The sequence below is a fragment of the Girardinichthys multiradiatus genome, chromosome 3 (genome assembly GCF_021462225.1).
Source record: "Girardinichthys multiradiatus isolate DD_20200921_A chromosome 3, DD_fGirMul_XY1, whole genome shotgun sequence".
NCBI classification, from domain to species: domain Eukaryota; kingdom Metazoa; phylum Chordata; class Actinopteri; order Cyprinodontiformes; family Goodeidae; genus Girardinichthys; species Girardinichthys multiradiatus.
This window is the reverse complement of record NC_061796.1, coordinates 4,945,671-4,972,386: the sequence shown is the minus strand read 5'-3', so window position 1 is coordinate 4,972,386 and position 26,716 is coordinate 4,945,671. Positions and strand designations below refer to the sequence as shown.

Here is a 26,716-nt window from a genome sequence, read left to right as displayed (position 1 = left end):
CTCTTGTGTTTTTCTGCCTCATTCAGATCATGGTTCTGAGAAGAAGAAAACTGAAGTGAGCACATTTCAACATACCTGCTTGATTTAAATGCAAATGTTTATCTTAACAGTCTGAAGGTATTCTGATTATATTTATCCAGCACATTTAAAACAACTTCAACTGGCCAAAATGCTGCACAATAGATTCTTTACAATTTATTAGCTGCATATAAATATGAAATCAATTTTGTATTGTTTTTCAGAATGCTGCTCTAAAACTATTTTCCAAAACTGAGGCAATACCTGCATTATTGTTATGTTTCCACATCATGAATGTGCAAAATCCTACTGCAGCTGCACCTATTAGGATGCCAAGACGTAGGGCTAAAACCCAGGAACGTGTCTGCAGAGCTGAAGAGATTAAAGTTTCTTCATTTTTATAGTAGTCTTATTTTCTGTATGTTTTATTTCAGGTGTAACCATGCATACATACATTTAACAGAGTGCCAACTTTTTGATGCCATCAGTGAACCTTCTCTGTACACAGAGCAGGTTATTTCATCAGAGCTAACTGGCCAAACTGGGAGAAGAAGCTCATTGATCAAGGTGTTATTAACATTCAATAATCTGCCCTGCCAGCCCTCTCGGCTACTTCCAGACCAAGTTAAGTTGAAGTTTTCTTCACATTCTTTTGCACAAGTAAGCAAACAGGTCAAAGTGAGATTTTCGCCTTCTGGGTCTGTCTTTGCAGTAACTGTAAGATAAAAAAATATGTAAATTTAACATTTCATAACTCTCACACTCTCTGAATGTTGTTGGGATGTATATTTGTCACCTACCATCGAGGGTGTGCAGCCTGAATTTGTGAAACACTCTTTGCTCATCAGAGGAACCCATACACTGGTAGTCTCCAGCATACAGAGGAATCAGTGTATTGATTACTAATGATGAGTCTGTGCTCACATTAAATACATTTGTTTGGCCATTTTCAGGTAACATGTCAGCCAGTGGTTTTTTATTCAGAGTCCACTCTATGCTGTCTTCAAGTCTGAGAGAGAAAGTGTTTCTGCAAAGGAGTGACACTGACTCACCAACTGCAGCAAACACTTCCTCCAGCCCATCTACAAGGAAGAAAACAGAGTTTACCCTTTGTACATATTAAACTACAGTTTTAATTTGTTTGTGCAGCTTAGTACCTGTTATTGTTGTCTTATAACTGGCGATGGCTTTAACCACATCATTCTGGGTTACTTGGCATTTCCATGCCCTGTGATGGTCGGTCACTTTCTTGGTGATGATCAGTTTTGAGAAGCAAACAGATGGATTCTCAAATCTAAATCTTTTACCGGTGATTGGAACATCATTCTCAGTTGTCCATATGATATTAATGCCTGTGTCATTTTTACAGGGGACATATCCTAGAAATGTACTGAGGGAGCAGTGAAGTTCTACTGTGTCCTCTGTTTGGGACTCATTAACTGTAAAACAAAAAAACTAAATTTCTCTCTCATTCATCACTTTGAGTCACTGTCAGTCACATTGAGACTTTAATGAACCACAATCATACTTACTATCAAGAAACCGAAGGGAAACACTTGAATTCAGAGCTCCACTTTCACACGTGTACAACTTGGCATCATGACGCTCCATTTTAGGGATCTCCAGGGAGCAATCCTTTAGCAGATTATACTTGTTTTCTTTAAAATATGTGACTTTTCCAGCCGTCACCACCTCAGAATCCCATACATAAAACTTCTCTGTCCAGTTTATTGAAGAGCAGGATCCAACAGAAGGTAAACCACATGGCAAAGTAACTCTGTCTCCTGGTTGAGCAAACATCTGCACAGGATCTGTTTGTAACAACAAATACATTTAGGTTTTTAATGAGAAATATAAGTAAAGCTTGAACCCAGTCATTTTAAAGCAGCTATTTAAGTATAGTTTGTAATCTAGCTTAGTTTCACTTCTACAACAATTCCTGGTTATTTCCGGTTTCTGAGATGTACAATTAGGAAGCAAATTATGATTAGACAAATAACTGAAACTTAAACTACACTGAATAACTTTTAACAGGCTTTCTATCGTTAGTTTCCTGTTCAACTCAAAGACATTTGAGCTATATGTTACATTTTGAGCCATTACTAAAATCTAAAGCCCTGTTTAAGAAACCTAGTGCTTGCTTTTTTTAGGCACTATTGGCCTTTATTTTTGTCAGTATTTTTCGAAAGTGAGTTGATATGAAATGAGGTGAGAGAGGGGGAAGACATGCAGCAAACGTCAACGGGCCAGGACCAGAACCCTTGACAACTGCATCAAGGACTAAGGAGTAAACTAGCTTGTGCTTTTTTGAAGAAAATCTCAGATCCAAAGCAGTAGTCATTGTGAAACATGGCCCTCTGTGAGAAAATGACAATTCTTATATTTATTTGTCATGATAGGAAAAACAGCAAAGCAACAACATTCAGAATTTATGACTGAATACAAAATGTTAGCAGAATAAGCATCAAGCTTAAGTACAACAGAGTGCTGTGAATTCTTCAGTTTGTAGGATGAAGCAACCCATCACACTAATAAATACTGGAATACTGAATACAGCCTAACTAAGCTGATTAGATATAATAAAAGTGTTGTAATTACCTGATGAATAAAGTGCATCTGATGTCCATGAAGTAAATATAATGAGATATAGTCCATACAAAGGCTGATGGTTCATCCTTCTTTCAGTAGCTCTATTCTTGAGTAAATATGACCAAACTCTCTAAGTGCACCAGTTTCTTAAAATACATGTCCAGGAAACCACATTGTGACGCATCATGACAAGATGTTGTTCACTAAAAAAATCCTTCATCTGACCTGATTTTTTCTCTCTAATGTTCTCCTGCGTTTAAGATATTTGAGTAAAAGTAACTTTTACTTTTAACGTCATCTCTTCTATTTCTCACATGGATGCCAGATATGCTAAAAAAATGTTTGTAGAGTTTATTTTAGACACTTTACTCCATTAAGGGGAAATGTCAGTGTGTTTGGTTCTACATGACACATGTGTGAGTCAAGTTCATTGGGTGCTCTGAAAAATGAAAAGCTGAACCCAACCCAGTGTGAGCTGCCATACATTAGTGGTTCAGTTTTTGGTTCTTCTCTAAAGGTTCTGATCTGAGTTAAATGAGCTGCAAAAACACAGCTGGAAGCCAGCTTTCAATTGAAGCTGGTCTAATTCTCAAATGAAAAAGTAACCAGCACAGTTAAACCCACAATTAGTCATACGCCTGGCAGATTAAGAGTTAAAAGTTGTCTTTAAATTTGATCCAAAATGCTTCTTCTGAACAAAAGTGGCCCAGCCAGAGTCGCGGCTTGAAACTGATAAGAATCTATCGGAAGGAGCTAAAGATTAGGGTGACGAAAAGGAAGCCGTCCAACCCCAAAGACTTGGAGATCATAACCAAAGATAAATCGTCAAAGTAGTATTGTTAATATCTAAAAAGCTGTTCTGCAAATGTAAAGAGGGTCTGATTGCTGTAATGCCTATAAGGATTTGTCCAGTCATTATTGAGAAGGGCATAAATAATTTCATATATAGACATTTTATTCAGATTAATTAAAAAGAGGTAAACTAGTTTCCTTCATAATTGATGCTCCTCTTATTTTGTTGTGATGGGTTTTGAGAGAAGTCTGTCTCATTTCCTATTAGAAACAAGCTTATTGGTTGAATTAAATTTATTTTAAATCTGCCAGAGCTATGAAGAATTTCAAGTTTTAATTTGAAAAACAAATTAATTTCAGTCGGGTAACCCTAAACATTTTTTCTCTATAAAACAGATTCAAGAGTAATAATGGTATATGAATAAAAACAAACATAAAACAGTTTATTTCACTTTGGCATGCAGCCTTCTGTAAATTGTAGAAACATCATCAGAGGAGTGTGCCTCCTATAAGTTGTCTCCTGTCTCTTGTGTTTTTTCTGCCTCATTCAGATCATGGTTCTGAGAAGAAGAAAACTGAAGTGAGCACATTTCAACATACCTGCTTGATTTAAATGCAAATGTTTATCTTAACAGTCTGAAGGTATTCTGATTATATTTATCCAGCACATTTAAAACAACTTCAACTGGCCAAAATGCTGCACAATAGATTCTTTACAATTTATTAGCTGCATATAAATATGAAATCAATTTTGTATTGTTTTTCAGAATGCTGCTCTAAAACTATTTTCCAAAACTGAGGCAATACCTGCATTATTGTTATGTTTCCACATCATGAATGTGCAAAATCCTACTGCAGCTGCACCTATTAGGATGCCAAGACGTAGGGCTAAAACCCAGGAACGTGTCTGCAGAGCTGAAGAGATTAAAGTTTCTTCATTTTTATAGTAGTCTTATTTTCTGTATGTTTTATTTCAGGTGTAACCATGCATACATACATTTAACAGAGTGCCAACTTTTTGATGCCATCAGTGAACCTTCTCTGTACACAGAGCAGGTTATTTCATCAGAGCTAACTGGCCAAACTGGGAGAAGAAGCTCATTGATCAAGGTGTTATTAACATTCAATAATCTGCCCTGCCAGCCCTCTCGGCTACTTCCAGACCAAGTTAAGTTGAAGTTTTCTTCACATTCTTTTGCACAAGTAAGCAAACAGGTCAAAGGGAGATTTTCGCCTTCTGGGTCTGTCTTTGCAGTAACTGTAAGATAAAAAAATATGTAAATTTAACATTTCATAACTCTCACACTCTCTGAATGTTGTTGGGATGTATATTTGTCACCTACCATCGAGGGTGTGCAGCCTGAATTTGTGAAACACTCTTTGCTCATCAGAGGAACCCATACACTGGTAGTCTCCAGCATACAGAGGAATCAGTGTATTGATTACTAATGATGAGTCTGTGCTCACATTAAATACATTTGTTTGGCCATTTTCAGGTAACATGCCAGCCAGTGGTTTTTTATTCAGAGTCCACTCTATGCTGTCTTCAAGTCTGAGAGAGAAAGTGTTTCTGCAAAGGAGTGACACTGACTCACCAACTGCAGCAAACACTTCCTCCAGCCCATCTACAAGGAAGAAAACAGAGTTTACCCTTTGTACATATTAAACTACAGTTTTAATTTGTTTGTGCAGCTTAGTACCTGTTATTGTTGTCTTATAACTGGCGATGGCTTTAACCACATCATTCTGGGTTACTTGGCATTTCCATGCCCTGTGATGGTCGGTCACTTTCTTGGTGATGATCAGTTTTGAGAAGCAAACAGATGGATTCTCAAATCTAAATCTTTTACCGGTGATTGGAACATCATTCTCAGTTGTCCATATGATATTAATGCCTGTGTCATTTTTACAGGGGACATATCCTAGAAATGTACTGAGGAAGCAGTGAAGTTCTACTGTGTCCTCTGTTTGGGACTCATTAACTGTAAAACAAAAAAACTAAATTTCTCTCTCATTCATCACTTTGAGTCACTGTCAGTCACATTGAGACTTTAATGAACCACAATCATACTTACTATCAAGAAACCGAAGGGAAACACTTGAATTCAGAGCTCCACTTTCACAAGTGTACAACTTGGCATCATGACGCTCCATTTTAGGGATCTCCAGGGAGCAATCCTTTAGCAGATTATACTTGTTTTCTTTAAAATATGTGACTTTTCCAGCCGTCACCACCTCAGAATCCCATACATAAAACTTCTCTGTCCAGTTTATTGAAGAGCAGGATCCAACAGAAGGTAAACCACATGGCAAAGTAACTCTGTCTCCTGGTTGAGCAAACATCTGCACAGGATCTTTTTGTAACAACAAATACATTTAGGTTTTTAATGAGAAATATAAGTAAAGCTTGAACCCAGTCATTTTAAAGCAGCTATTTAAGTATAGTTTGTAATCTAGCTTAGTTTCACTTCTACAACAATTCCTGGTTATTTCCTGTTTCTGAGATGTACAATTAGGAAGCAAATTATGATTAGACAAATAACTGAAACTTAAACTACACTGAATAACTTTTAACAGGCTTTCTATCGTTAGTTTCCTGTTCAACTCAAAGACATTTGAGCTATATGTTACATTTTGAGCCAGTACTAAAATCTAAAGCCCTGTTTAAGAAACCTAGTGCTTGCTTTTTTTAGGCACTATTGGCCTTAATTTTTGTCAGTATTTTTCGAAAGTGAGTTGATATGAAATGAGGTGAGAGAGGGGGAAGACATGCAGCAAACGTCAACGGGCCAGGACCAGAACCCTTGACAACTGCATCAAGGACTAAGGTGTAAACTAGCTTGTGCTTTTTTGAAGAAAATCTCAGATCCAAAGCAGTAGTCATTGTGAAACATGGCCCTCTATGAGAAAATGACAATTCTTATATTTATTTGTCATGATAGGAAAAACAGCAAAGCAACAACATTCAGAATTTATGACTGAATACAAAATGTTAGCAGAATAAGCATCAAGCTTAAGTACAACAGAGTGCTGTGAATTCTTCAGTTCGTAGGATGAAGCAACCCATCACACTAATAAATACTGGAATACTGAATACAGCCTAACTAAGCTGATTAGATATAATAAAAGTGTTGTAATTACCTGATGAATAAAGTGCATCTGATGTCCATGAAGTAAATATAATGAGATATAGTCCATACAAAGGCTGATGGTTCATCCTTCTTTCAGTAGCTCTATTCTTGAGTAAATATGACCAAACTCTCTAAGTGCACCAGTTTCTTAAAATACATGTCCAGGAAACCACATTGTGACGCATCATGACAAGATGTTGTTCACTAAAAAAATCCTTCATCTGACCTGATTTTTTCTCTCTAATGTTCTCCTGCGTTTAAGATATTTGAGTAAAAGTAACTTTTACTTTTAACGTCATCTCTTCTATTTCTCACATGGATGCCAGATATGCTAAAAAAATGTTTGTAGAGTTTATTTTAGACACTTTACTCCATTAAGGGGAAATGTCAGTGTGTTTGGTTCTACATGACACATGTGTGAGTCAAGTTCATTGGGTGCTCTGAAAAATGAAAAGCTGAACCCAACCCAGTGTGAGCTACCATACATTAGTGGTTCAGTTTTTGGTTCTTCTCTAAAGGTTCTGATCTGAGTTAAATGAGCTGCAAAAACACAGCTGGAAGCCAGCTTTCAATTGAAGCTGGTCTAATTCTCAAATGAAAAAGTAACCAGCACAGTTAAACCCACAATTAATCATACGCCTGGCAGATTAAGAGTTAAAAGTTGTCTTTAAATTTGATCCAAAATGCTTCTTCTGAACAAAAGTGGCCCAGCCAGAGTCGCGGCTTGAAACTGTTAAGAATCTATCGGAAGGAGCTAAAGATTAGGGTGACGGAAAGGAAGCCGTCCAACCCCAAAGACTTGGAGATCATAACCAAAGATAAATCGTCAAAGTAGTATTGTTAATATCTAAAAAGCTGTTCTGCAAGTTGGGCTCTCAACAAGTGTTGAATAATAATACAAAATACCTGAAATTATTTTTTTACAATCATTATTCGCATTAACACTATTATAAACCTTAACCACGAGGCAGGAACTCCTTCATAAGAAGGGGGGACCGGAGGGTGTGTTCCAACTACAGGGGGATCACACTCCTCAGCCTCCCTGGTAAGGCCTACGCCAGGGTATTGGAGAGGAGAGTCCGGCCGATAGTCGAACCTCGGCTTCAGGAGGAGCAGTGTGGTTTTCGTCCCGGCCGTGGAACACTGGACCAGCTCTATACCCTCTACAGGGTGCTCGAGGGTTCATGGGAGTTTGCCCAACCGGTTCACATGTGTTTTATGGACCTGGAGAAGGCATTCAACTGTGTCCCTCGTGATGCCCTGTGGGGGGTGCTCCAGGAGTATGGAATCTGGGGCCCTTTATTAGGACGTAGTCCTGCTGGCCCCCTCTAGCCAAGACCTACAGCATGCGCTGTGGCGGTTCGCAGCCAAGTGTGAAGCAGCTGAGATGAGGATCAGCTCCTCCAAGTCCGAGGCCATGGTTCTCAACCGGAAAAGGGTGGCTTGTCCTCTTCAGGTTGGAAGGGAGTTCCTGCCTCAAGTGGAGGAGTTTAAGTATCTCGGGGTCTTGTTCACGAGTGAGGGAAGAATGGAGCGGGAGATCGACAGACGGATCGGTGCGGATGCCACAGTAATAGTGGCGCTGTGCCGGTCCGTTGTGGTGAAGAAAGAGCTGAGCCGAAAAGCAAAGCTCTCAATTTACCGGTCGGTCTACGTTCCTACCCTCACCTATGGCCATGAACTTTGGGGTCATGACCGAAAGAACGAGATCCCGGATACAAGCGGCTGAAATGAGCTTCCTCCGTAGGGTGGCCGGGCACTCCCTTAGAGATAGGGTGAGGAGCTCGGCCATCCGGGAGGGGCTCGGAGTAGAGCCGCTGCTCCTACACCTCGAGAGGAGCCAGTTGAGGTGGCTCAGGCATCTATACCGGATGCCTCCTGGACGCCTTCCTTAGGAGGTGTTCCAGGCACGTCCCACCGGGAGGAGGCCCAGGGGACGGCCCAGGACACGCTGGAGGGACTATGTCTCTCGGCTGGCCTGGGAACGCCTTGGACTCCCCCTGGAGGAGCTGGAGGAGGTGTCTGGAGAGAGGGACGTCTGGGCGTCTCTGTTGAGTCTGCTGCCCCCGCAACCCGGTCCCGGATAAAGCGGAAGACGACGAGTACGAGTACGAGGATTTAATTTTCATTCACATGAATCTTCTTTTTTAGCTGCTTATTTCGAAAACTTCAACATGAAGAATAATTTAACCCCTGAACATGAGAGGCTGTTTTTCAAATGTTAGAAAATGTCAGTTCACAAATTTGTTCAAAGCCATTGCATGTTTTGCAAGTTTTGGACTGTACAATAAAGTATAAGTAACCATGTTCTAAATTGTTGTTTTTCAGTTATGTAATTTTCTTTTGTTTTACATCTTTCTGATATTAATTTTATGATGGGAATCCCATGTTTGCAAAATAAGCATTTGTTTAAATAAATACAACATTGCCGTAGTTTCTAAAGTTACTATAGGATCAAACAAGTAAATACTCAACACCAAATAGTTTAACTCAGCTGCTTAAATGTAGTAAAAGTGTTACAATTACCACATGACTGAATTGCCTCTATAGCCCACGACAGAGACAAAATGAGATAAAGTCCAAACAGTATCAACAAGCTCATCCTTCTTTCAGAAAATTTATTCTAGTATGCTTTAGAAACATTTCGAAATACTCTGAGGAAACAGTTTTTCAAAATACATATTCAGGAAATTACATTGGTACCCCATCATCAGAGGAAACTAAAATCGGCCGATTACTCAAGATAATTCTCTGCTATCTTTATAATGCTTAGGAAACTAATGATAGATTATTTGGCTGTATGGATTTGTTTTTCTATGTTCCTTTAAATGTTCCTCTTTTTTTAACCTTGTGATTTTAGTGACAAAATCCAGAAAAATATTAAACATTTTTTTTTTTAAGTATGACAGCATTTTCTTTGTCTATATGGGATTTACCCCATAGATCCCTCTTCAGCCATTGGACCACAAATAACAGAGATTAGTAACACGCATGTGCAGTGCTTGTCCACTGGGTGGTGCTACCATTGTTACAAAATTAAAGTAGCCCGTACATAATTACATGCACATGGATCACTGTGCATTGCTACACAGAAGTTAAGGTTGGACATTTTTGCCCGTTCAGTTGATTCCAGAAGTTGGATCCACATGTTGAATTTGTTAAAGAACTTCAACTGAAGTGCAACAAAGAAAAACATTTACAGCGATACAACTTGTTCACATACTGCCCAAGGACTAGTTTAAGGCCTGGGACGCGCAATGACTTTGTAGGCCTTGACCTTAAGCACAACACTGGCAACCCCCCTGAGGTCAGGCAGGGAACCTTCGCTCTGAGGAAGGACGAACTGGAAATCTCTCAGCAAGTAAGCAGTAAACAGAAATAGCTCAATTTTGGCGACAGTCTCCCCCAGGCAGAGTCGAGCGCCCCCTCCAAAAGGCATCAGGAGGCGAGTGGAGCCACCTCCTCCCTCCAGAAATCGCTCTGAAAAAGGAATAGGAATTTCATTTTTAGAACTGAGTCAGCTGAGGCAGAACACTTTAGCTGGGGGACATAGAGCCATACCTGGTTTGAAGCTGTACGGCTCGGGCCAAACTGCTGGATCGTGATGAGCTCCAAATAGATTAGGAATGATGACTGTGTTCTTCGGGATGAAATAACCTGCAATGCTGCACATGAGTTTAAAATCATTGACAAATACAAGTAAAAACTGCAGAAAAGTAGCACATACAAAACAACCAGGTAAATGTGTTGTTTCCAAAACGTGACATACATCGTGAAATAAATCAGTCTGTCAAATGCAACCTTTATGTTGTTCAGTGGAGGAAAACAATCCTACCTTAAGACAACAATACTGAGAACTCTTACAACATCAGTAAAGTCGACATAACACTGAGCCCTAGTTCTGATGACTACTTTTCAAAATGGGAATGACATGTCGTTCAAGTAAAGCAGATATGTTTTAATCTGCAAGATTTCAAAAGAAACATGGTTGATCTGCGACTTAATAAATGGAAGACTGTATCTGAATTAAACACACAGTATTTGAAAAATTTGTCATCATCCCAGTATGTAAAATAATAAATAAAATCACTTTAAGAAAGTAGTGCCATATCATTATACTTATACATACTGAAATAAACTATTTATAAATATCTTCCAAAAGAAAATTAGGAACCCAAGTCATAAACAAATGCTTGGGTCACATTTAGTTAATGTAGCTGGGCTGACCTGCTGTCCCTGATGGCCCTGTGTGGGATGGCTAAAGGAGCAACCGGCCTGAGTCTGAGCATCTCGTTGATAAGAGAGGACAGCACAGGAAGTCTATGTCTGTCACTGTATCTTGGATACCGTCCCTCTAAAACTGTGCGCAGCTCCTCATATACGTTGGCCTGCACCTGACCAATGTTAAAAAAAGAGGTGAGACACAATCTGCAAGATGTGTAAATGTCATGCTTTAAATTTTTGAATAATAAAAGTTCCCTGTGCCTCTGGTCTGTGCAGCAGGAAGGCCACAGTCCAGTTGAGCCAGGCTGCTGTGGTCTCTGTTCCCCCAATGAGAAGGTCTACAGTCGCCATGTGGACATGAACATCAGTCAGGAGCTGTAGATAAAAAGATGTTTACAGTTTGTTTGCAGGTTAAGTTCTACCTACCTAAATAATTGGGATTTTTTATAAAATAGTTATAAATATCTGCTACATATTCTGTTACTTGTATTAATGTATGTTTGTATGTACCTCTCCATGTTCCGTGCTTTGATGTTTGTCAAGGCCTTGGAGGAGGAATCCTGTTATAGTGTCTTCATTTATTTTGTTTTGTGACTGTAAAAAAAACATGTAGAAAGACAAAAATAATAAAACCACAGTACTTAACAGACTTGGACACAGCATCTTATTGATTGAATTTAACCTATGAGACCTCTATAGTGTTTTTTGTGGTTGCTAGTCATTTCACACTTTTGCAGTTTTGTTGTTACTGTGACTAACTTTTTCCATCTACAGGATGTTTTCGTACTGTTCAATCCATCATCTGAAAATGTGAAGAGCTGATATGGCACAACTGCAAACCTACCAAAACATGGCTGCCGACAGGCTGGCCAACGACAGGATTAAAGCACTTTAAATTGTCTTGTTGCTGAAATGTGTTATACAAATGAACTTCCTTGCCTAAATCAGAGAAGCTGCCAAGAGGACTTGAATGGAGGTGCTGAGGTACTCAACTCAGATGGAGAAATCTACTGACAGGACAACTAGTTGTGGACTACATAAATTGGTCCTCCATGCTGAGGATGCTTTTATTTTGGAAGCCTGGTCACAGTTGAAGGGAAAATGGGTGGAACTAAATACAGGGCAATACTGAAAGAAATCCTGTTAGAAGTTATAAAAAAAGTCTTGAGACTGGGGAAGCAGTTCACCTTCCAGCAAGACAACAACCCTAAACACAGAGCCAGAGCTATATTAGAATGGCCTAATTCAAAGCATAAACGTGTATAAGAATAGCCTAAACCTAAATTGCATTGAGATGTTTTAGCAGTAATTGATAACTATTGTTCACAGATGCACTCTGGTCAGTCTGACATAGCTTGATTTCCTTTGCAAAGAAGAATGGGAACACAAATGCAGTGTCTAGATGTGCAAAAATTACAGAGGCTACAGTTAAAGCCATTTGAATAATTCTTCCTATTACCTCAAAACAATGCACTTTGTTATGGTTTATCACATGTATCCCCAACAAAAAATATTTTAATGGTGTTATGTATAAACTTTTATATGTTTAGGTAGTTAAGTTTCTTGCTTTTACAGCTGTCTTTGGTTTCTTATGTAGCTTCCTGTTTTATTGTGGTTAGTCTGACCCTTTCCGTTCTGTGCTCTCTTTCCTTCCTGTTTCCTTACTGTTTCTCAGTTTCCCAGTCTCCTGTTGGTTTTGAGTCTTTATTATATCTAATTGTATTCTGTTTGTCAGCTGGTTATCAGCTTGTGGTTTGTATTTGTTCCTGATCTGCCTTTTGTTTTATTTGATTCCTCTGCCTCTGTTCTCTGATTGCACACGCTTCAACTCTGCTCATTAGTCTCATCTGTTTCTTATTATTATCAATTCTCCTCACTATATATTCTTCTTTGGTTGTTTAGTCACTGCTGGTTCATCTGGCCAATCCTGCTCTAGTCTGCCCCATGTCATTCTGCCCTTCACCAGCTTCCCTCCATATTCCTGGTTTGTTTTTAGATTTATTTCATTTTTTTATTATCTTTAGTTCACATTTTTAGATTTTTTGACCTTGGACTTTGTTTTTGTACATTTCCTTTATAACTATTATTACATTGCATTTTTTATTTTGCTCCACCTCTGCCTCACTTTTGCCTGCATTTGGGTCCTCCACAATAACCACCCCTTTTGTACAATATACAATTTTCAACATATATATGTGAGATTCGGGCACTTCTATGACTTTTTATGTCCATTTTGTTTTTCAAAAAACTGAACTACAAAAAAAAATAAACTGATGTGCAACTGAAAGAAGGTTGAGACAAAATGGTATGAAATGGAACTGGTGGAAGGGTGTCAGTTACGAAACAGAGACATTTTTAATCTAGTTTAAAACAAACCAACCTTGTAATTGTTAAGATGCTGTTTTATGATTGCATCCCTCCTGGCCACCTCTTTGAGAAGACGAGCAAACACAGGATTTGGCATTTTCTTTAACAGAGGAAATAGAACATGAAATCATGAATGAAATATACTTTTACAACCAAATGACTGTCAGTCATGATGTTACTGACTCTCAGCAGTGGAAAGGAATCCAGGGCTGAAATCCAGGAGGAGCCCCACAGGGCAACAATGTCATTTAGACAGCTGTGCAGCTCCTGCAGCTCTGATGTGGTCTTATCATACTAGAAAAAAAATGATACACACTGTTCAAAGCTAAATGGACTATGTGACCATCTTTATGCAACACATGTTCCTAAAAACAGCAATTTAAACAGCGACTTTGCCCTCTCCCCAAAACAAACAAGCAACCTACCTCTGGTCTGGCACAATCACAGCTGTTCATTGATGCACATTTTATACACTGTCTTAAGTACTCAAGAGTTCAAAATAAACAGCTGGAGAAAAGAGACCTACTTCTTTTCCAAAAGTTAAAGTGGTGATGACGTTACTGGCAGCCACAGTAAAATCTTCTGAGAGGTCAACAGCACTCTCTTGATAGTCCATCAGTACCTGAGAGATAAACAAACCATTTTATCAGATTGCGTGATGACATTGGAAATACCCCAGCATTTGGTTTGGTCTTACTGGAACTGTTCTTGTTTTCTGTACCTTTCTCAGATGCAGGGCCTGTCTCTCAATGACCCCATGTAAAGACTGCTGGCAGCAGCGCTGTAGGGCACTATGGACGAGACGCCGGTGTGCCCTCCACTCCTCAGTATAATCTCCCAGAGAGATGTTGCGTCCTCCTCCAGATACAATATTACCTGTTTCAAGTGTAGAATCACTGTCATGATACATAGCAACAACCGTAGAGAAATGATATTTAATGCGAGACACAAAGCGTTGAATTTTGAACATTTATTTTTGAAAATGTTGATGAGTATGGCTTACAACTAACTAAAGTTTTACATAAAGATAAAAAGCAAATAAATAAACGATAAAAGGGGGTAAGCCACATAAGGTCATAGATGAAGAAGATGGCTATTTAGAGTGCTGTATCCAAGAATATAATTTTAAGGAAAACAAAAACCTGCACAAGCGACAAGGACAACCACAGAGACGATTGAGAGGATTGGGAAGCAAAGCCCATTCAGGAGTTTGGAGATTTTGGGTGCACATAGGTCTGTGGTGGAGCTGGCGCACCATGTGCAGAGGATACAGTCCTCAGCGCAGTTTGATTTCCAGCCCATGCCCATTTGCTGGAGGTCTTCCCCTTCTCTCTATCCATCTTCCTGTCTAGTTACTAATGAATAAAGGCCTCTAGTACCACAAAAGCCTTTTTAATAAAGAGCTTGGAGATTCACAAGTTGTGGACTGCAGCTGGAGTCAGTGCTTTAAGAGCCACCACACACAGATGTATACAGGACTTGGGCTACAACTGTTGCGTTCCTTGAGTTAATCCACTCCTAAACCCAGGACAACATCAGATGCATCTTAACTGGGCTAAGAGTAAAAAGCCTAAACCTTGTCTTTTCAGATGAAAGTACATTTTATATCAAATTATCATTAGAATTCAAGGTCTCTGTGCTTTGGGGAAGGGTGGAGAGGCAGAGAGTCCGGTTCAAGTTTGCTTGAGTTCCAGAGGGAAGCTTCCACAGTCAGCGATGGCTTTAAAATACATGTCATTTGCTGGTGTTCTTCAACCCAACCGTCTTCCAGGACATTTTAACGCTCTTCATACTTCCCTCTGCTGATTTTGCCCACACTGCCAAAAATACCTGTACTTAATCTTCCAGCTAACTGGCCTGACCTATACCCCACAAATGTATGGAGTGTTATCAAGAGGAAGATGAGAGACAACAGACCCAACAATGCAGATGTTCTAAAGGCTGTGTTAAGTATGTACAGTTTACATATTTTTCTGGAGGCCGATCAACCTTTAATAAAATACCTTTTTCATTGCTCTAATGTAATATTGAAATGTTTTTTTTTCTTTTGGCTTTTCATCATCTGTAAGCCATAATCATCAAAATTGAATTGAAATATGTGATCCTATGTGTGCCAAATCTACAGGTCCTTCTCAAAATATTAGCATATTGTGATAAAGTTCATTATTTTCCATAATGTCATGATGAAAATTTAACATTTATATATTTTAGATTCATTGCACACTAACTGAAATATTTCAGGTCTTTTATTGTCTTAATACGGATGATTTTGGCATACAGCTCATGAAAACCCAAAATTCCTATCTCACAAAATTAGCATATCATTAAAAGGGTCTCTAAACGAGCTATGAACCTAATCATCTGAATCAACAAGTTAACTCTAAACACCTGCAAAAGATTCCTGAGGCCTTTAAAACTCCCAGCCTGGTTCATCACTCAAAACCCCAATCATGGGTAAGACTGCCGACCTGACTGCTGTCCAGAAGGCCACTATTGACACCCTCAAGCAAGAGGGTAAGACACAGAAAGAAATTTCTGAACAAATAGGCTGTTCCCAGAGTGCTGTATCAAGGCACCTCAGTGGGAAGTCTGTGGGAAGGAAAAAGTGGGGCGGAAAACGCTGCACAACGAGAAGAGGTGACCGGACCCTGAGGAAGATTGTGGAGAAGGGCCGATTCCAGACCTTGGGGGACCTGCGGAAGCAGTGGACTGAGTCTGGAGTAGAAACATCCAGAGCCACCGTGCACAGGCGTGTGCAGGAAATGGGCTACAGGTGCCGCATTCCCCAGGTCAAGCCACTTTTGAACCAGAAACAGCAGCAGAAGCGCCTGACCTGGGCTACAGAGAAGCAGCACTGGACTGTTGCTCAGTGGTTCAAAGTAGTTTTTTCGGATGAAAGCAAATTCTGCATGTCATTCGGAAATCAAGGTGCTAGAGTCTGGAGGAAGACTGGGGAGAAGAAAATGCCAAAATGCCAGAAGTCCAGTGTCAAGTACCCACAGTCAGTGATGGTCTGGGGTACCGTGTCAGCTGCTGGTGTTGGTCCACTGTGTTTTATCAAGGGCAGGGTCAATGCAGCTAGCTATGAGGAGATTTTGGAGCACTTCATGCTTCCATCTGCTTAAAAGCTTTATGGAGATGAAGATTTCATTTTTCAGCACGACCTGGCACCTGCTCACAGTGCCAAAACCACTGGTAAATGGTTTACTGACCATGGTATCACTGTGCTCAATTGGCCTGCCAACTCTCCTGACCTGAACCCCATAGAGAATCTGTGGGATATTGTGAAGAGAACGTTGAGAGACTCAAGACCCGACACTCTGGATGAGCTAAAGGCCGCTATCGAAGCATCCTGGGCCTCCATAAGACCTCAGCAGTGCCACAGGCTGATTGCCTCCATGCCACGCCGCATTGAAGCAGTCATTTCTGCCAAAGGATTCCCGACCAAGTGTTGAGTGCATAACTGTACATGATTATTTGAAGGTTGACGTTTTTTGTATCAAAAACACTTTTCTTTTATTGGTCGGATGAAATATGCTAATTTTGTGAGATAGGAATTTTGGGTTTTCATGAGCTGTATGCCAAAATCATCCGTATTAAGACAATAAAAGACCTGAAATATTTCAGTTAGTGTGCAATGAATCTAAAATATATGAATGTTAAATTTTCATCATGACATTATGGAAAATAATGAACTTTATCACAATATGCTAATATTTTGAGAAGGACCTGTACATACTACATTAGTTTCACTTTTTGAACTGAATTACTGACATATATAAACTTTTCAATGACTTTCTAATTTATTCAGATATTTTAATCAGGGCATCAAAACAGACTGAAAGATGTCGAACCTGTGTAGGAAATCGGTCGCCCCGCAAAGTCAGACCATTTCTTCACCAATGCTTCTTTGATGACTTCACAGCTGTTAAGCACCACCATGGCTTAAAGAACAGAGTAGAGATGAAAATACATGTCGATTACACAAAGAAAGACTGTGTGACCCATTTGCGGATGATTACTTGTTTTTCCACATTTGAGGCGGTAAATGCTTCCATAGCGTTGTGCCAGATTGGTCAGGTGAATCGGTATGTGATCGTTTGTTAGCTCCATCATGTTGCCAATAAGGAAGTGACTGGGGGGGCCAGGGAGGGACAGTTTTGAAGAACTGTGAAGATACTGATATAGATGCTGCAGAAGTCCAGATTTAACTCCTTCAAAGATTTTGAAAAAAATAAAGGTGAGGCTGAAACATTGGACCAACATGAACATATGTGGGAAATATCAACACAGTAAATAGAGATTTACCTCCAGACTTACCTTTTTCATCCTTTCCTTGAATAAGAGTGTCTCTTTGACTAGTGATCAGCACCAACAAGAGCAATACAAGCAGGAATATTGCTCCAATGCTTACCATTGCTATCTCTACTGCCATTTTGTCTCCTCTCACTCATCCTCCACTTCAAAAAACATGTTAGCATGCTGCTCTACACCTTTATAGTTCTCAGTTTGATAAGCTGTCGGCATTTGCACTCATCAAGGATAGCTAAATATTTTTTAGGTCAACATATCTAATGATGTGATGAGTCTGGCACACGTAACAAGAGATAACCTGATAAACTCATTCAGAACGCCTTGAAGGGTATACAAATACTCCTCTCTGTACATGTCAATTAGTCATCCTGGTGTTTATCTGCATGCCAAACACTTTTTCTGCAAAACTGTTTCAGTTTCTATGAAAAAAATGCAAAGAAAAACCCAAAACAAAACAAAACAAAACAAAACAAAACACCTGAGACCCACTTTAGCTAAATTTATTCCACTTGGCAGTGCATAATAATACAGTAACAGTGGGATTAATGTGTGTGGTGCATATACATTGTCTAGAGTTAAAACAGATCATGTCTCATCTGAGCAAAATGTTTGATTAGCATAGAAAAGATACAATGAACCATTTATCCACTTTGTTGTTTTATTTACCATGAGAACAGCTCAGAAAAACATCTTTCACACTTAACCAAATACACTGATCGCGCCAGTAGTATCTTAAAAAAATCCTCTCATGGAATTTAATCTGGGTAAAGGCAAGCAGAGACAGATATGTACAAATCTTGGAGCTTGAAGCATCTTTAGCCATGAGTTGGAGGGGAGAACTGGGAAGGTCTGAACTTCATCTCAGAGAAGGGAATGGATGAGTCTTTGCCTTTCCAGTCTATCCAGACTATTCCCTAAGACAGAAAACAAACACAAGAAATCATTGTAATGTGGTCCATTTGAAGTCCCAGAGTAGTAGAAAAATTTTGAGATAGGTCCCTACCTGATTTTTGCTGTTCATGCCGTAAAGGCCATTGAGGTTGACTTTATAGCAGTTTTTGTACCACCAGCCCCCCAAGTAAGTCTTGGCACAGTGGGGTCCAAGGTCCGGTTCCCTGTCTCGGGTTGAGAATGGACGTCCATTATGGTATCTCATTGCGTCACCTGACAAAGAAAAGCATCCAAATGAGGATCTGCTGGATGTTTAATTAAAAAGAAACACCAAATTGTTATTATCAATAATGTGCTCAGAAATCCCTGTAGATTTAAAAGGTAGAAACATTTTATGAATGGGAAAGTATGAATCCTATAAAAATTTTAATGGGTCACAGTAAGATGAACAAATGATTAGCTAGGGATTTTACGCTACAGCTGGGAAAAAAATTCAAAATATTTACATTTCTTGATATGATTAGGCTAAAAGTCTCAAAGTTTATCAAAAGTAAGGTTTCTGAAATTCGCAATAACTCACAATGACACTAGATACTAATCTGTAACTTGAGGCAAACATGGAATATATGATAAAGCCCACAAACACGCGACTGCAGCATTGTTGGGTGACACACATGAATTCCTACATTGTTTACATTATTAAGTGTCACAACTCAGTCTGTTGAGGAGTAATAACCAGGTTTTAGGTGAAAAATATCAACCTTTATTTGTTTTAGCTACTAAATAACATTTCAATGGTTTCCAGATAGGCTAGCCAAAGAGCTGTATCATCTATTTTTATTAGGATTTTGGAGACATCACAACATTTTTTATTTTGCCTAATAATTTCTTAATCTTCAACAAAATATACAACACCACAGGAGGGAAAATCTCAAAATAATCTATAAACTTGGACTCCTTCTTAGCATTTGCATGTAAGCCTGTTCTTATCATTTTAAAGTTTTTAGCATTAGCATGTTTAGCATGAGTTTTGATGGTTGTAAAGTATTTTAAATTCAGCAAAACTGATAAGTTTAGCTACTTTTATTTCATAGACTTGTTTGCAAAGCTTGTTTCTTGTCTTTTGAAAATGCACCTGCTGTTCCTGTGTATCCGGATACAGTAAGAGTATAGTTCCTCTCTTCTGAAGCAACGGAGAAATTGGTGTAGCGAGCGTAGACTGTGTCATTTCCAGATTGCAAATCCACTCTCAAACTCACAGGGCCTATACTGGTCAGGATGTGTAAGAGCTCATTTCCTGGCCGCAGAAAAGAGAAACAAAATTGTAATTAAGTTACATGGGTGGATACAATTTGGATTTGGATAGGGATGATAATATGAGCAATATTGTCCAACAATACCCAGCCAGAACTCTTCACTTAAGTTTCCAAAGCCAGCTTTGTATTCACTCCAGGTTCTGTAGAAATCTGTTTTTCCGTTAATCCTTCTCTGGAAAACCTACAAAACACAGAAACTAATTTTGCATCCTGTTTAACCAACTGGCTTGTTAAATATCTAAGTCATAGCAGCAGTTTATTCTACCGTCCATCCGCCTCCATCTGTTTCCATGTCACAGTAGACTCTCACTGCTCGCCCCTGTTTTCCTTGAGGGTAGATGCTCACTTCACCTGACTCCAGAGCTCCGTTTAGTAATTCCTGTGAGCATTCAGTAGGAAAAGGGAAACGCAATTTTCCTAGAAGACAAAAACAAAATGTTTCTTAAAGTATCACGAATAGGTGAGTCTAAGTAATATAATCTAAATTGTTAAAAAAAAATAATTACCAGTGGTGAACTGTGAGGTGACAAGTGATGTATACTTTCCATTTTTCTCGCCTTGTACAACAACAAAATAAGATGATGAAGGCATCAGGCTGGTGAGTTTATACTCAGTGATGGTTGGCTCCAGGATTACTTCCTAACACAGAAATGCTGAGAGTTACCAGTTGTACCCCGAAAACTGTAGGACCTCTGTTTGGACTATTGGATGCAAGTAAAGGAAAATCATCACCCACCTTTGCCTCCTCTTTGGCCACCTGATAGATCACTCTGTAGCTGTGATAAACAGTGGAAGTTCTCCAAGCAATCACTGCCGAGCGAGCACCAACCTCACTGGCCTTAACCACTGAGAAACAGGAGAAGTCCACAAAGTTTAGGTTTACTAAGGTAAGCACTATTCAGGATCCTTCAGTCATTCCCGGTCTACCCACCATTTGCAGTAGTAAATGTAGCTGAGATTCGCATACTCTGGAGATTGTTCTTTTGGGTCCGCACTTTGACCTTATACAGAGTACCTCTCTGTAGGCCTTTCAGCTGGTACTGCACTGAATTTCCCGACAACATCACTGTTACTGTCACATTGGGAGCTGCACTCAAAAAACAAACAAACAAACAAATGCTTAAATCAATCAGCTGCATTTTTATTCTTGTTATTACTGTCAGTTCCAAACTCACTCTTGGAGGATTCATAGGTAACAATGAAACGGTCTACTTTCCCCAGGCTGGGTGTCCATCGAAGCATTGCTCTGTTATCTGTTACATTGATAACTTGAAGATGTGTTGGAGGGGCAGGTACTACAATCAAGATACCATCCATCACATATTAATTGCCTTTCTTGGTTGCCAAGTAATAAATCAAAATGGTTGTGGTTCATTGACAATACCTGTAGTGATATTTGAAGTGAGTTTATCACTGTGAGCCATTCCTTTGGTTGTAGCTACACTGATGATGTAGGATGATCCAGCAGACAAGGTGGACAGAACAACATTTGACTGCTTAGGGTCCAAAGTCACAAACTGGCTCTTCCCTGACAATATGAACACAAGCATAATGTTACATTTACATCTTGTTCACATCCACGTTTACTGACTTTGTTCTTATGTTTGTATCAATATCATTGTCATATAATAAAGTTAGTTTGACTAACCCGTTGCTGTGTTGATGTATGTTACTTTGAAGCCTGTAAATATGGTGCTTGGTTTGGTCCAGGAAACAGTCAAAGAGGACTCTGTTACATTACTGAAAACCAGTCCTGTTGGGGGCTCAGGACCTGGAAAGAGAAACAATTAGTTGTTTTATTTACAACAATTTTACTGTTCAGTTTTTTAGTGATTGCTGTTTTGAGAGTGTTGAAAGCATTTGTAAATATGTTTCTTCAATAATAACCTGTGGTTGCTGTAACTCTATGAATCTTGGATCTTCTGTCTGCTTTAGTGCCAAAAACGTGCACGACATAACGCGTGTTTGGCTTGAGATGACTAAATTCAACCGATCGTGCACTGCCAGGCACCACTCTTGAGATCCTCTTGGTTTCAGTTTTACATCTTGATTCAACACTTTTACCAGATGAGACAGCTGTGTTGGTGCTCTTTCTTTGGACTTCAGTTGAGCCCCTAGTGCCAGACATTGATTGTCTTTCAATAGTTTCCTCTCCGAGCCCCTCATTCTCATCCTTGTCACAGTCTGTCTGGAACTGTCTTTTGATTACAGTGAAATTCTTGAACATATTTTGTGGAGCTAACCATGTGATGGTGAAGCTAGAGGAGGAGATATTCACAGTCTTCACTGACCCTAAACCTCCAAACTTGTTGCTCGTCCCACAGAAATAAACGCCTGTTTTGTTCATAAGAACATTGGTGATGTCCTTTGTTGATGGAGTTGTTTGAGTTGTTTTGTTTTCATTGGAGAGATCCTTTTTCTTTTCATTTTCAGTTTTATCTGTCTTTTCTTGTTTTGGAATATTGCTTTTTGGATTGGACTGCTTTACTCCTCCATCTCCGCTTTTACTTGTGCCGTTGGTTTTCTGCACAACACTCTGTGTTACATTTGCTTGAGGATCATCTTTTAAATGGGGGTGTGGAAAAGATGATGTCCTGGTAGTTACTCCCTTTTTAATTTTTGGATCAGGTGTTGGAGAAATATTTGTGAAATCTTTGTTTTTGTCAGTGTTTGAAGGAAAATTGGCTTTAGTTGGGGAAATGATTGTGGGGGGAATAAAAGTGAGTTGTACATAGTCTTCTTTTGGATGCACAGATCCCTTGGTTGTATTAAATATTACTTTTGGTGTAGAGTCCGTCTCTTCAGAACCACTCTTCTTGTCTTCTTCTAAACAGTAGAATTTGAGAGTCAGTTAGAGGTAAAATGAAATATTTGTTTGTAACAACAAATTCATGCTTACCTTTACTACACTTGGCATCTTTTGCACACTTGCTGCAGTCAAGACCAATGTATCCTTTATGACAAATACATTTTCCCTTCTCACATTTCCCATTGCCACTACAGTCATTAGGGCAATTTGCAGAACATGGACCTGAGTAACATGAGAAGAAGTATGAATATTAAATACAGTCTGCAATGTGTGATGTTAGATGTAATATACAGGTAATGCATAGCTACATTTTTGTTTTAGAGAAGACATGTCTGTTTCCAGTCGGGTCAGACGTTCTTTCAGAGCAGTCATCTCAGCTTCACATCCCCCGGTACACCCACCAGGTAGCAGGTTGATCTTATGTGTCATCACGAGTGGAGCACCAGGCTTCAATGTCAGCTCAAGGTCTTTTGTGTGACTCGACTCACAATCGTTCCTAATGATCAGTTTAATGGGCTGTGAAGGAGCAACATTGTCTTTGCAGGTTGCATGGATTGAAGGAGTATGAGTTTTAGCAGAGGTGCCCATTTCTTTATCTGTAATGGTATCACCAGCTCTTTCACGTTTGTTAACATTCTTTGGATCAGACTTGTCTTCAGACATTTCATCACCACTAGGAAGGGAGGTATCAGAAACTGTCTGATTTGTAGATATTGTAGCTTTATCTTTGGCAGTTTTACTCCTGCTGGGAGGTAAAGACAGAACATTTGGAGTAGACTTGTCTTTTGAGTTCTCATTACTGCTGGTGAGGTGAATATCAGGAACGGTCTGGATACCAGAAGCCGAAACCTTGTCTTTGGTGATTTTACTGGCACTGGAAGGTATAAACTGAGGATTTTGATGAGGCTTGTCGTTAGGATTCTTCTCGTCACTGGTGGAAGGAGACATTGCTGATGTAGTTTGATTGTCAAAGTGTTGAGGTTTGTTTTTGGTGGTTTTTAAAGTGCTGCCTGAGGAAAGCTTTGTGAGTGTTGACTGGTCTTTTGGAGCTCCAGTAGGTCCAGGCTTGTGTTTGCTAGCCTTTTCTTCACTAAGTGATAGCAGCTTACCTGAAACAGTCTGGTTGACTTTGTGTTTGTCTCTGTTGGTGTTGTTGCCAGTGGCTTTAGGAGCCTTTCCTGCTGTTGGTGGAGTGGTTTGAAGTCCTGCAAAACTAAGCTTGCTTTTGGTGGTTGTTGTAGGGTTGGCAGTTGTAGATTTTTGGTTGGAGGCTGCAGAGGGCAAAATTGTCACAGTTACTGTGTTTGGATTTAGGGTGGGGTGCACACTCTGTTTGGAAGGGGTTTTTGGTTTTGAGAGGGTGAAAACAGCATTGGCTTTGGTCACATTACTTTCTTTGGCATCTCTCTTCTCATTGAGCGTGGTTTGAAAGGAGGGAAATGGGGTTAAAAGGAAAAGAAGTCCTAGAGTAAACAACATATTGCAATGACTGCTTTGTGTGAATGTTGTATAACTTTTGGAAGTCTGTTAGTTATGCAGCCAGAAAAATATATTCTCCTTCCTCTTTACTTCCAGTGAGAAGCTGTTAGAAGGGACTTTCCTAGAGACAAAAATGGAAGATCATTAATATCAAAAGTTTATACATTTTTTATGTGTTTCAATTGTTTGCAGGCTTTTCTTGAGCATAAGGGCCTTATTCAGTACTTGTCTGCTTCATGCTCACAGAGTTCCCATTCACAGTCTTCAGATAAAGTGACTACTCAGAAGCTACTCTTGCATCAGTCATTTTTATGAATAGTTCATATGTAGGGTAGTATTTTGCCAAGAAATGCTGCACTGCAATTCTGCAGCTGTTTTGAAAACTAGTTTAGAGATTTCCTTTGCAAGTCTTTACTACTTTTTTTCAAACGGGCTACAAGTTGGACCACGTTTAATAAGCAGAATAGAATATATCATTGGACAGAGGTTGAATAATGCATCTTTCAGCTTGTACTCCTATGTTGATCTATATATTTTATGTTAAAATTGCACCAAATAAAACCTATGCAATGCTGTAATTTTGACATGAAAAGTCCTCTTAACAAATAGGTTATGCATTTTCATGCAATAACCATGCATATGTCTATAATTCCAACAACAATTACTAACACAGATATCACAAACACAAACCTGAAAAAATAAACAGTTTATGTAAGAAGCTTGGCAAACCAAATTTCTAAATTAGCAGGAAGAGGCAAGACTTGAGTGGAATATCCAGAGAGCCAACCAGTGAGACTACACAGAGCAGTAACAAAGCATCACTGTACAGAACTGTGAGACTATACCTTTCATGGTATAGAAAGCTTCACAAACCACAAAACCCAAAACTCTAAAAAACACATATATCCAGTCTCTGTTAGAAATAAATGAAGAAGCAAATTGCAGACACATTAATATGTGCCTTAATAAATGTCAGTACTATAATCCAAACTTGTTGCAATAGAGTACATTCATTTTACTTTGTAGTCATTCCATCATCAGACGCATTGAACTAAATGTACAAAAAATTTGAAATTCGCACAAAACAAGAGAAATCCCCATGGGTACTGCATTGCAACATAGTACGTGAGCATTGCTAAGCTTACCTTTGGAGCAAGTGCTATTATTACTTCAAATGATTCCTGATATCTCTTTGAAATAATTACAGAAAAGAAAACCTACCAGACTGATGAATGAGTTGTTTTCTTTATGTCTGTCCTGCCATCTGAGCAAAAGCAACCCTTGCAGACTGGATCTGACCTGAGAAGAAAGAGTTGAAAAAGGACCCCAATATAAAGTCAGGCCCTATTGACACCTCCTACACGTTTTTATTGCAAACACACACCTCTGCCATGCCTACTGGTCCCTCTTGCCTGACCACCACGAAAATATTTGTTTTGGCCTTGTGATATTTTTACCCTGATTTGTACAACAAATGTGACAGTTTCCATTTCTATACAGTTTACAATACAGATTTTTTAAATTTCTGGTACAATATATATCAGTTATTACACAAAGACAAAGAACATAGCAAAGCGGTTAGGCTTATTTGGTTTGAATATTTTCTGCAAGTATCTTGACTTATTTTAGCTGAAGTTGCCATCAGTACACACTGTAAATCCATGATTCACCTGGAATACAAAGCCCAACACTGTGAGTATCCACCGCTGACTCTAGGATACAGAAACCCCCTGGCTATTTGAATCGGCTGTTTGTTAGAGGTAATGAGATGTAACTGCGTGTGAGTTATGCAAGAAACCGACTATCTACAGGATGTTAGGGATCCTCTGTGCAGGTATTGCATCGCTAACCCAATGGCCACCCACTATTCCACCTTTTGTAAACCACATGAATTAACCTATATAAAGAGTTCAGAGCAAACAAGGACTATATGTGACATTCTTATGCGTTAACAGGAGGCCAGAAACAGCAGCTGAGATCATTACACCTTTAACTGCATATTAAAAAGTGCTGCATTTTTACCAGCATTCATATAATTATGTGTTTTGTACTATTTGTGCTGTAAGATCACTATGTAAACACAAAGCATTTTCCATTTGTGTGTTGTATAGGATATAAAGAGCCCTCTTATTGCACTTTTTGGTAACCCTGGTAAATACATTTTTATTCCAGTAGCATTTTCTTACACTTAAAAATGTACAAAAATCCAAATTTCAATTGAAGTAGATTTATCTTTTTTCTGTGGGGGTGGGGTCAGTGGTCTTAGATTAGGAAATTATTATCTTTTCAACAAAGGCTACTCATTTCCTTTATGTCCATATCTACAGTCGGAGCGATAAATTAAACAGGAACTATGACGATCAACACAGGGTGAGGACCCCCCATTGGCACCACACCTGCAAACAGGATGGAAAGGGAGGTGAAAAAAGACCCAAAAGTGCAGCAACCATTAGATCCTATCTATTAGGCCTTTCATAAATGCCAAATGGTTGTTTGGAATTTGTACCAGGTAAAAGTCTTTTCTGTTGTATTACAAATGTAAATGCAGGAAATTTGCTAAACACTGCTAGAACTTTGACAGTGCACCCATTGTGCTTTAGCCAAATGAAACTAAAACTGAGCTTCTGGACAGCAAACAAACAAGTAAGGGATGAGACAATGAAACATGAAAATGTTCCTCATGTCCACTGTTGGTGATGGTGGAGGATCTGTGATGCTGTGGGCCTGTTTTGCTTCCAAAAGCCCTGGAAATTTTAATGACAGTGGATAGCATCACAAACTATTTG

At 39.2% G+C, this 26,716-nt stretch overlaps 3 protein-coding genes across 10 annotated transcripts; all 3 read right to left on the bottom strand.

Moving 5' to 3' along the window:
- Window positions 1–13: 13 nt before the first annotated feature.
- On the bottom strand, window positions 14–7,000 carry LOC124865282. Of its 8 annotated transcripts, XM_047360257.1 has the most exons (13): window positions 6,541–7,000; window positions 5,475–5,753; window positions 5,100–5,381; window positions 4,743–5,024; window positions 4,397–4,657; window positions 4,207–4,314; window positions 2,617–3,959; window positions 1,551–1,829; window positions 1,176–1,457; window positions 819–1,100; window positions 473–733; window positions 283–390; window positions 14–35 (listed from the first exon to the last, which is right to left on the bottom strand). In XM_047360257.1, the coding sequence occupies exons 7-13, from the start codon at window positions 2,690–2,692 to the stop codon at window positions 28–30; spliced, it is 1,296 nt and encodes a 431-aa protein (XP_047216213.1). In that variant the 5' UTR covers window positions 2,693–3,959; window positions 4,207–4,314; window positions 4,397–4,657; window positions 4,743–5,024; window positions 5,100–5,381; window positions 5,475–5,753; window positions 6,541–7,000; the 3' UTR covers window positions 14–27. The 8 variants fall into 8 exon arrangements, with proteins under 8 accessions (XP_047216213.1, XP_047216209.1, XP_047216208.1 ...); XM_047360253.1 differs by lacking the exon at window positions 14–35 and having other exon boundaries at window positions 120–390; window positions 5,475–6,299; XM_047360252.1 differs by lacking the exon at window positions 14–35 and having other exon boundaries at window positions 120–390; window positions 5,100–5,397.
- Window positions 7,001–9,131: 2,131 nt separating this feature from the next.
- On the bottom strand, window positions 9,132–17,580 carry LOC124865981 (steroid 21-hydroxylase). Its single transcript, XM_047361528.1, has 12 exons — window positions 17,442–17,580; window positions 17,144–17,335; window positions 16,976–17,065; window positions 13,843–13,997; window positions 13,648–13,743; window positions 13,305–13,415; window positions 13,135–13,221; window positions 11,265–11,348; window positions 11,016–11,129; window positions 10,758–10,924; window positions 10,092–10,195; window positions 9,132–10,010 (listed from the first exon to the last, which is right to left on the bottom strand). Exons 1-12 carry the CDS (start codon window positions 17,554–17,556, stop codon window positions 9,769–9,771), a joined length of 1,557 nt encoding a protein of 518 aa, XP_047217484.1. The 5' UTR covers window positions 17,557–17,580; the 3' UTR covers window positions 9,132–9,768.
- Window positions 17,581–17,919: 339 nt separating this feature from the next.
- Window positions 17,920–25,252, bottom strand: LOC124864097 (tenascin-like). The gene is made up of 15 exons (XM_047358731.1): window positions 25,152–25,252; window positions 22,760–24,051; window positions 22,542–22,673; window positions 21,530–22,468; window positions 21,291–21,413; window positions 21,027–21,170; window positions 20,818–20,937; window positions 20,574–20,729; window positions 20,379–20,488; window positions 20,149–20,281; window positions 19,908–20,059; window positions 19,727–19,823; window positions 19,462–19,623; window positions 18,439–18,599; window positions 17,920–18,349 (listed from the first exon to the last, which is right to left on the bottom strand). The coding sequence occupies exons 2-15, from the start codon at window positions 23,928–23,930 to the stop codon at window positions 18,251–18,253; spliced, it is 3,699 nt and encodes a 1,232-aa protein (XP_047214687.1). The 5' UTR covers window positions 23,931–24,051; window positions 25,152–25,252; the 3' UTR covers window positions 17,920–18,250.
- Between the last annotated feature and the right edge of the window lie 1,464 nt (window positions 25,253–26,716).

Coding starts and splice junctions, on each gene's coding strand:
- LOC124865282 (XM_047360253.1), bottom strand. CDS start 2,692: ATGAACCATCAGCCTTTGTATGGACTATATCTCATTATATTTACTTCA. Junction 1,458..1,550: donor TTCCCTTCGGTTTCTTGATA/GTAAGTATGATT, acceptor TTTGTTTTACAG/TTAATGAGTCCCAAACAGAG. Junction 1,101..1,175: donor TTATAAGACAACAATAACAG/GTACTAAGCTGC, acceptor TCTTCCTTGTAG/ATGGGCTGGAGGAAGTGTTT.
- LOC124865981 (XM_047361528.1), bottom strand. CDS start 17,556: ATGGCAGTAGAGATAGCAATGGTAAGCATTGGAGCAATATTCCTGCTT. Junction 11,130..11,264: donor AAAGCACGGAACATGGAGAG/GTACATACAAAC, acceptor TTTTATCTACAG/CTCCTGACTGATGTTCATGT. Junction 10,011..10,091: donor GCCGTACAGCTTCAAACCAG/GTATGGCTCTAT, acceptor TTCCTTTTTCAG/AGCGATTTCTGGAGGGAGGA.
- LOC124864097 (XM_047358731.1), bottom strand. CDS start 23,930: ATGTTGTTTACTCTAGGACTTCTTTTCCTTTTAACCCCATTTCCCTCC. Junction 20,489..20,573: donor TACATTTACTACTGCAAATG/GTGGGTAGACCG, acceptor CCTGTTTCTCAG/TGGTTAAGGCCAGTGAGGTT. Junction 19,824..19,907: donor CAGATGGAGGCGGATGGACG/GTAGAATAAACT, acceptor TGTGTTTTGTAG/GTTTTCCAGAGAAGGATTAA.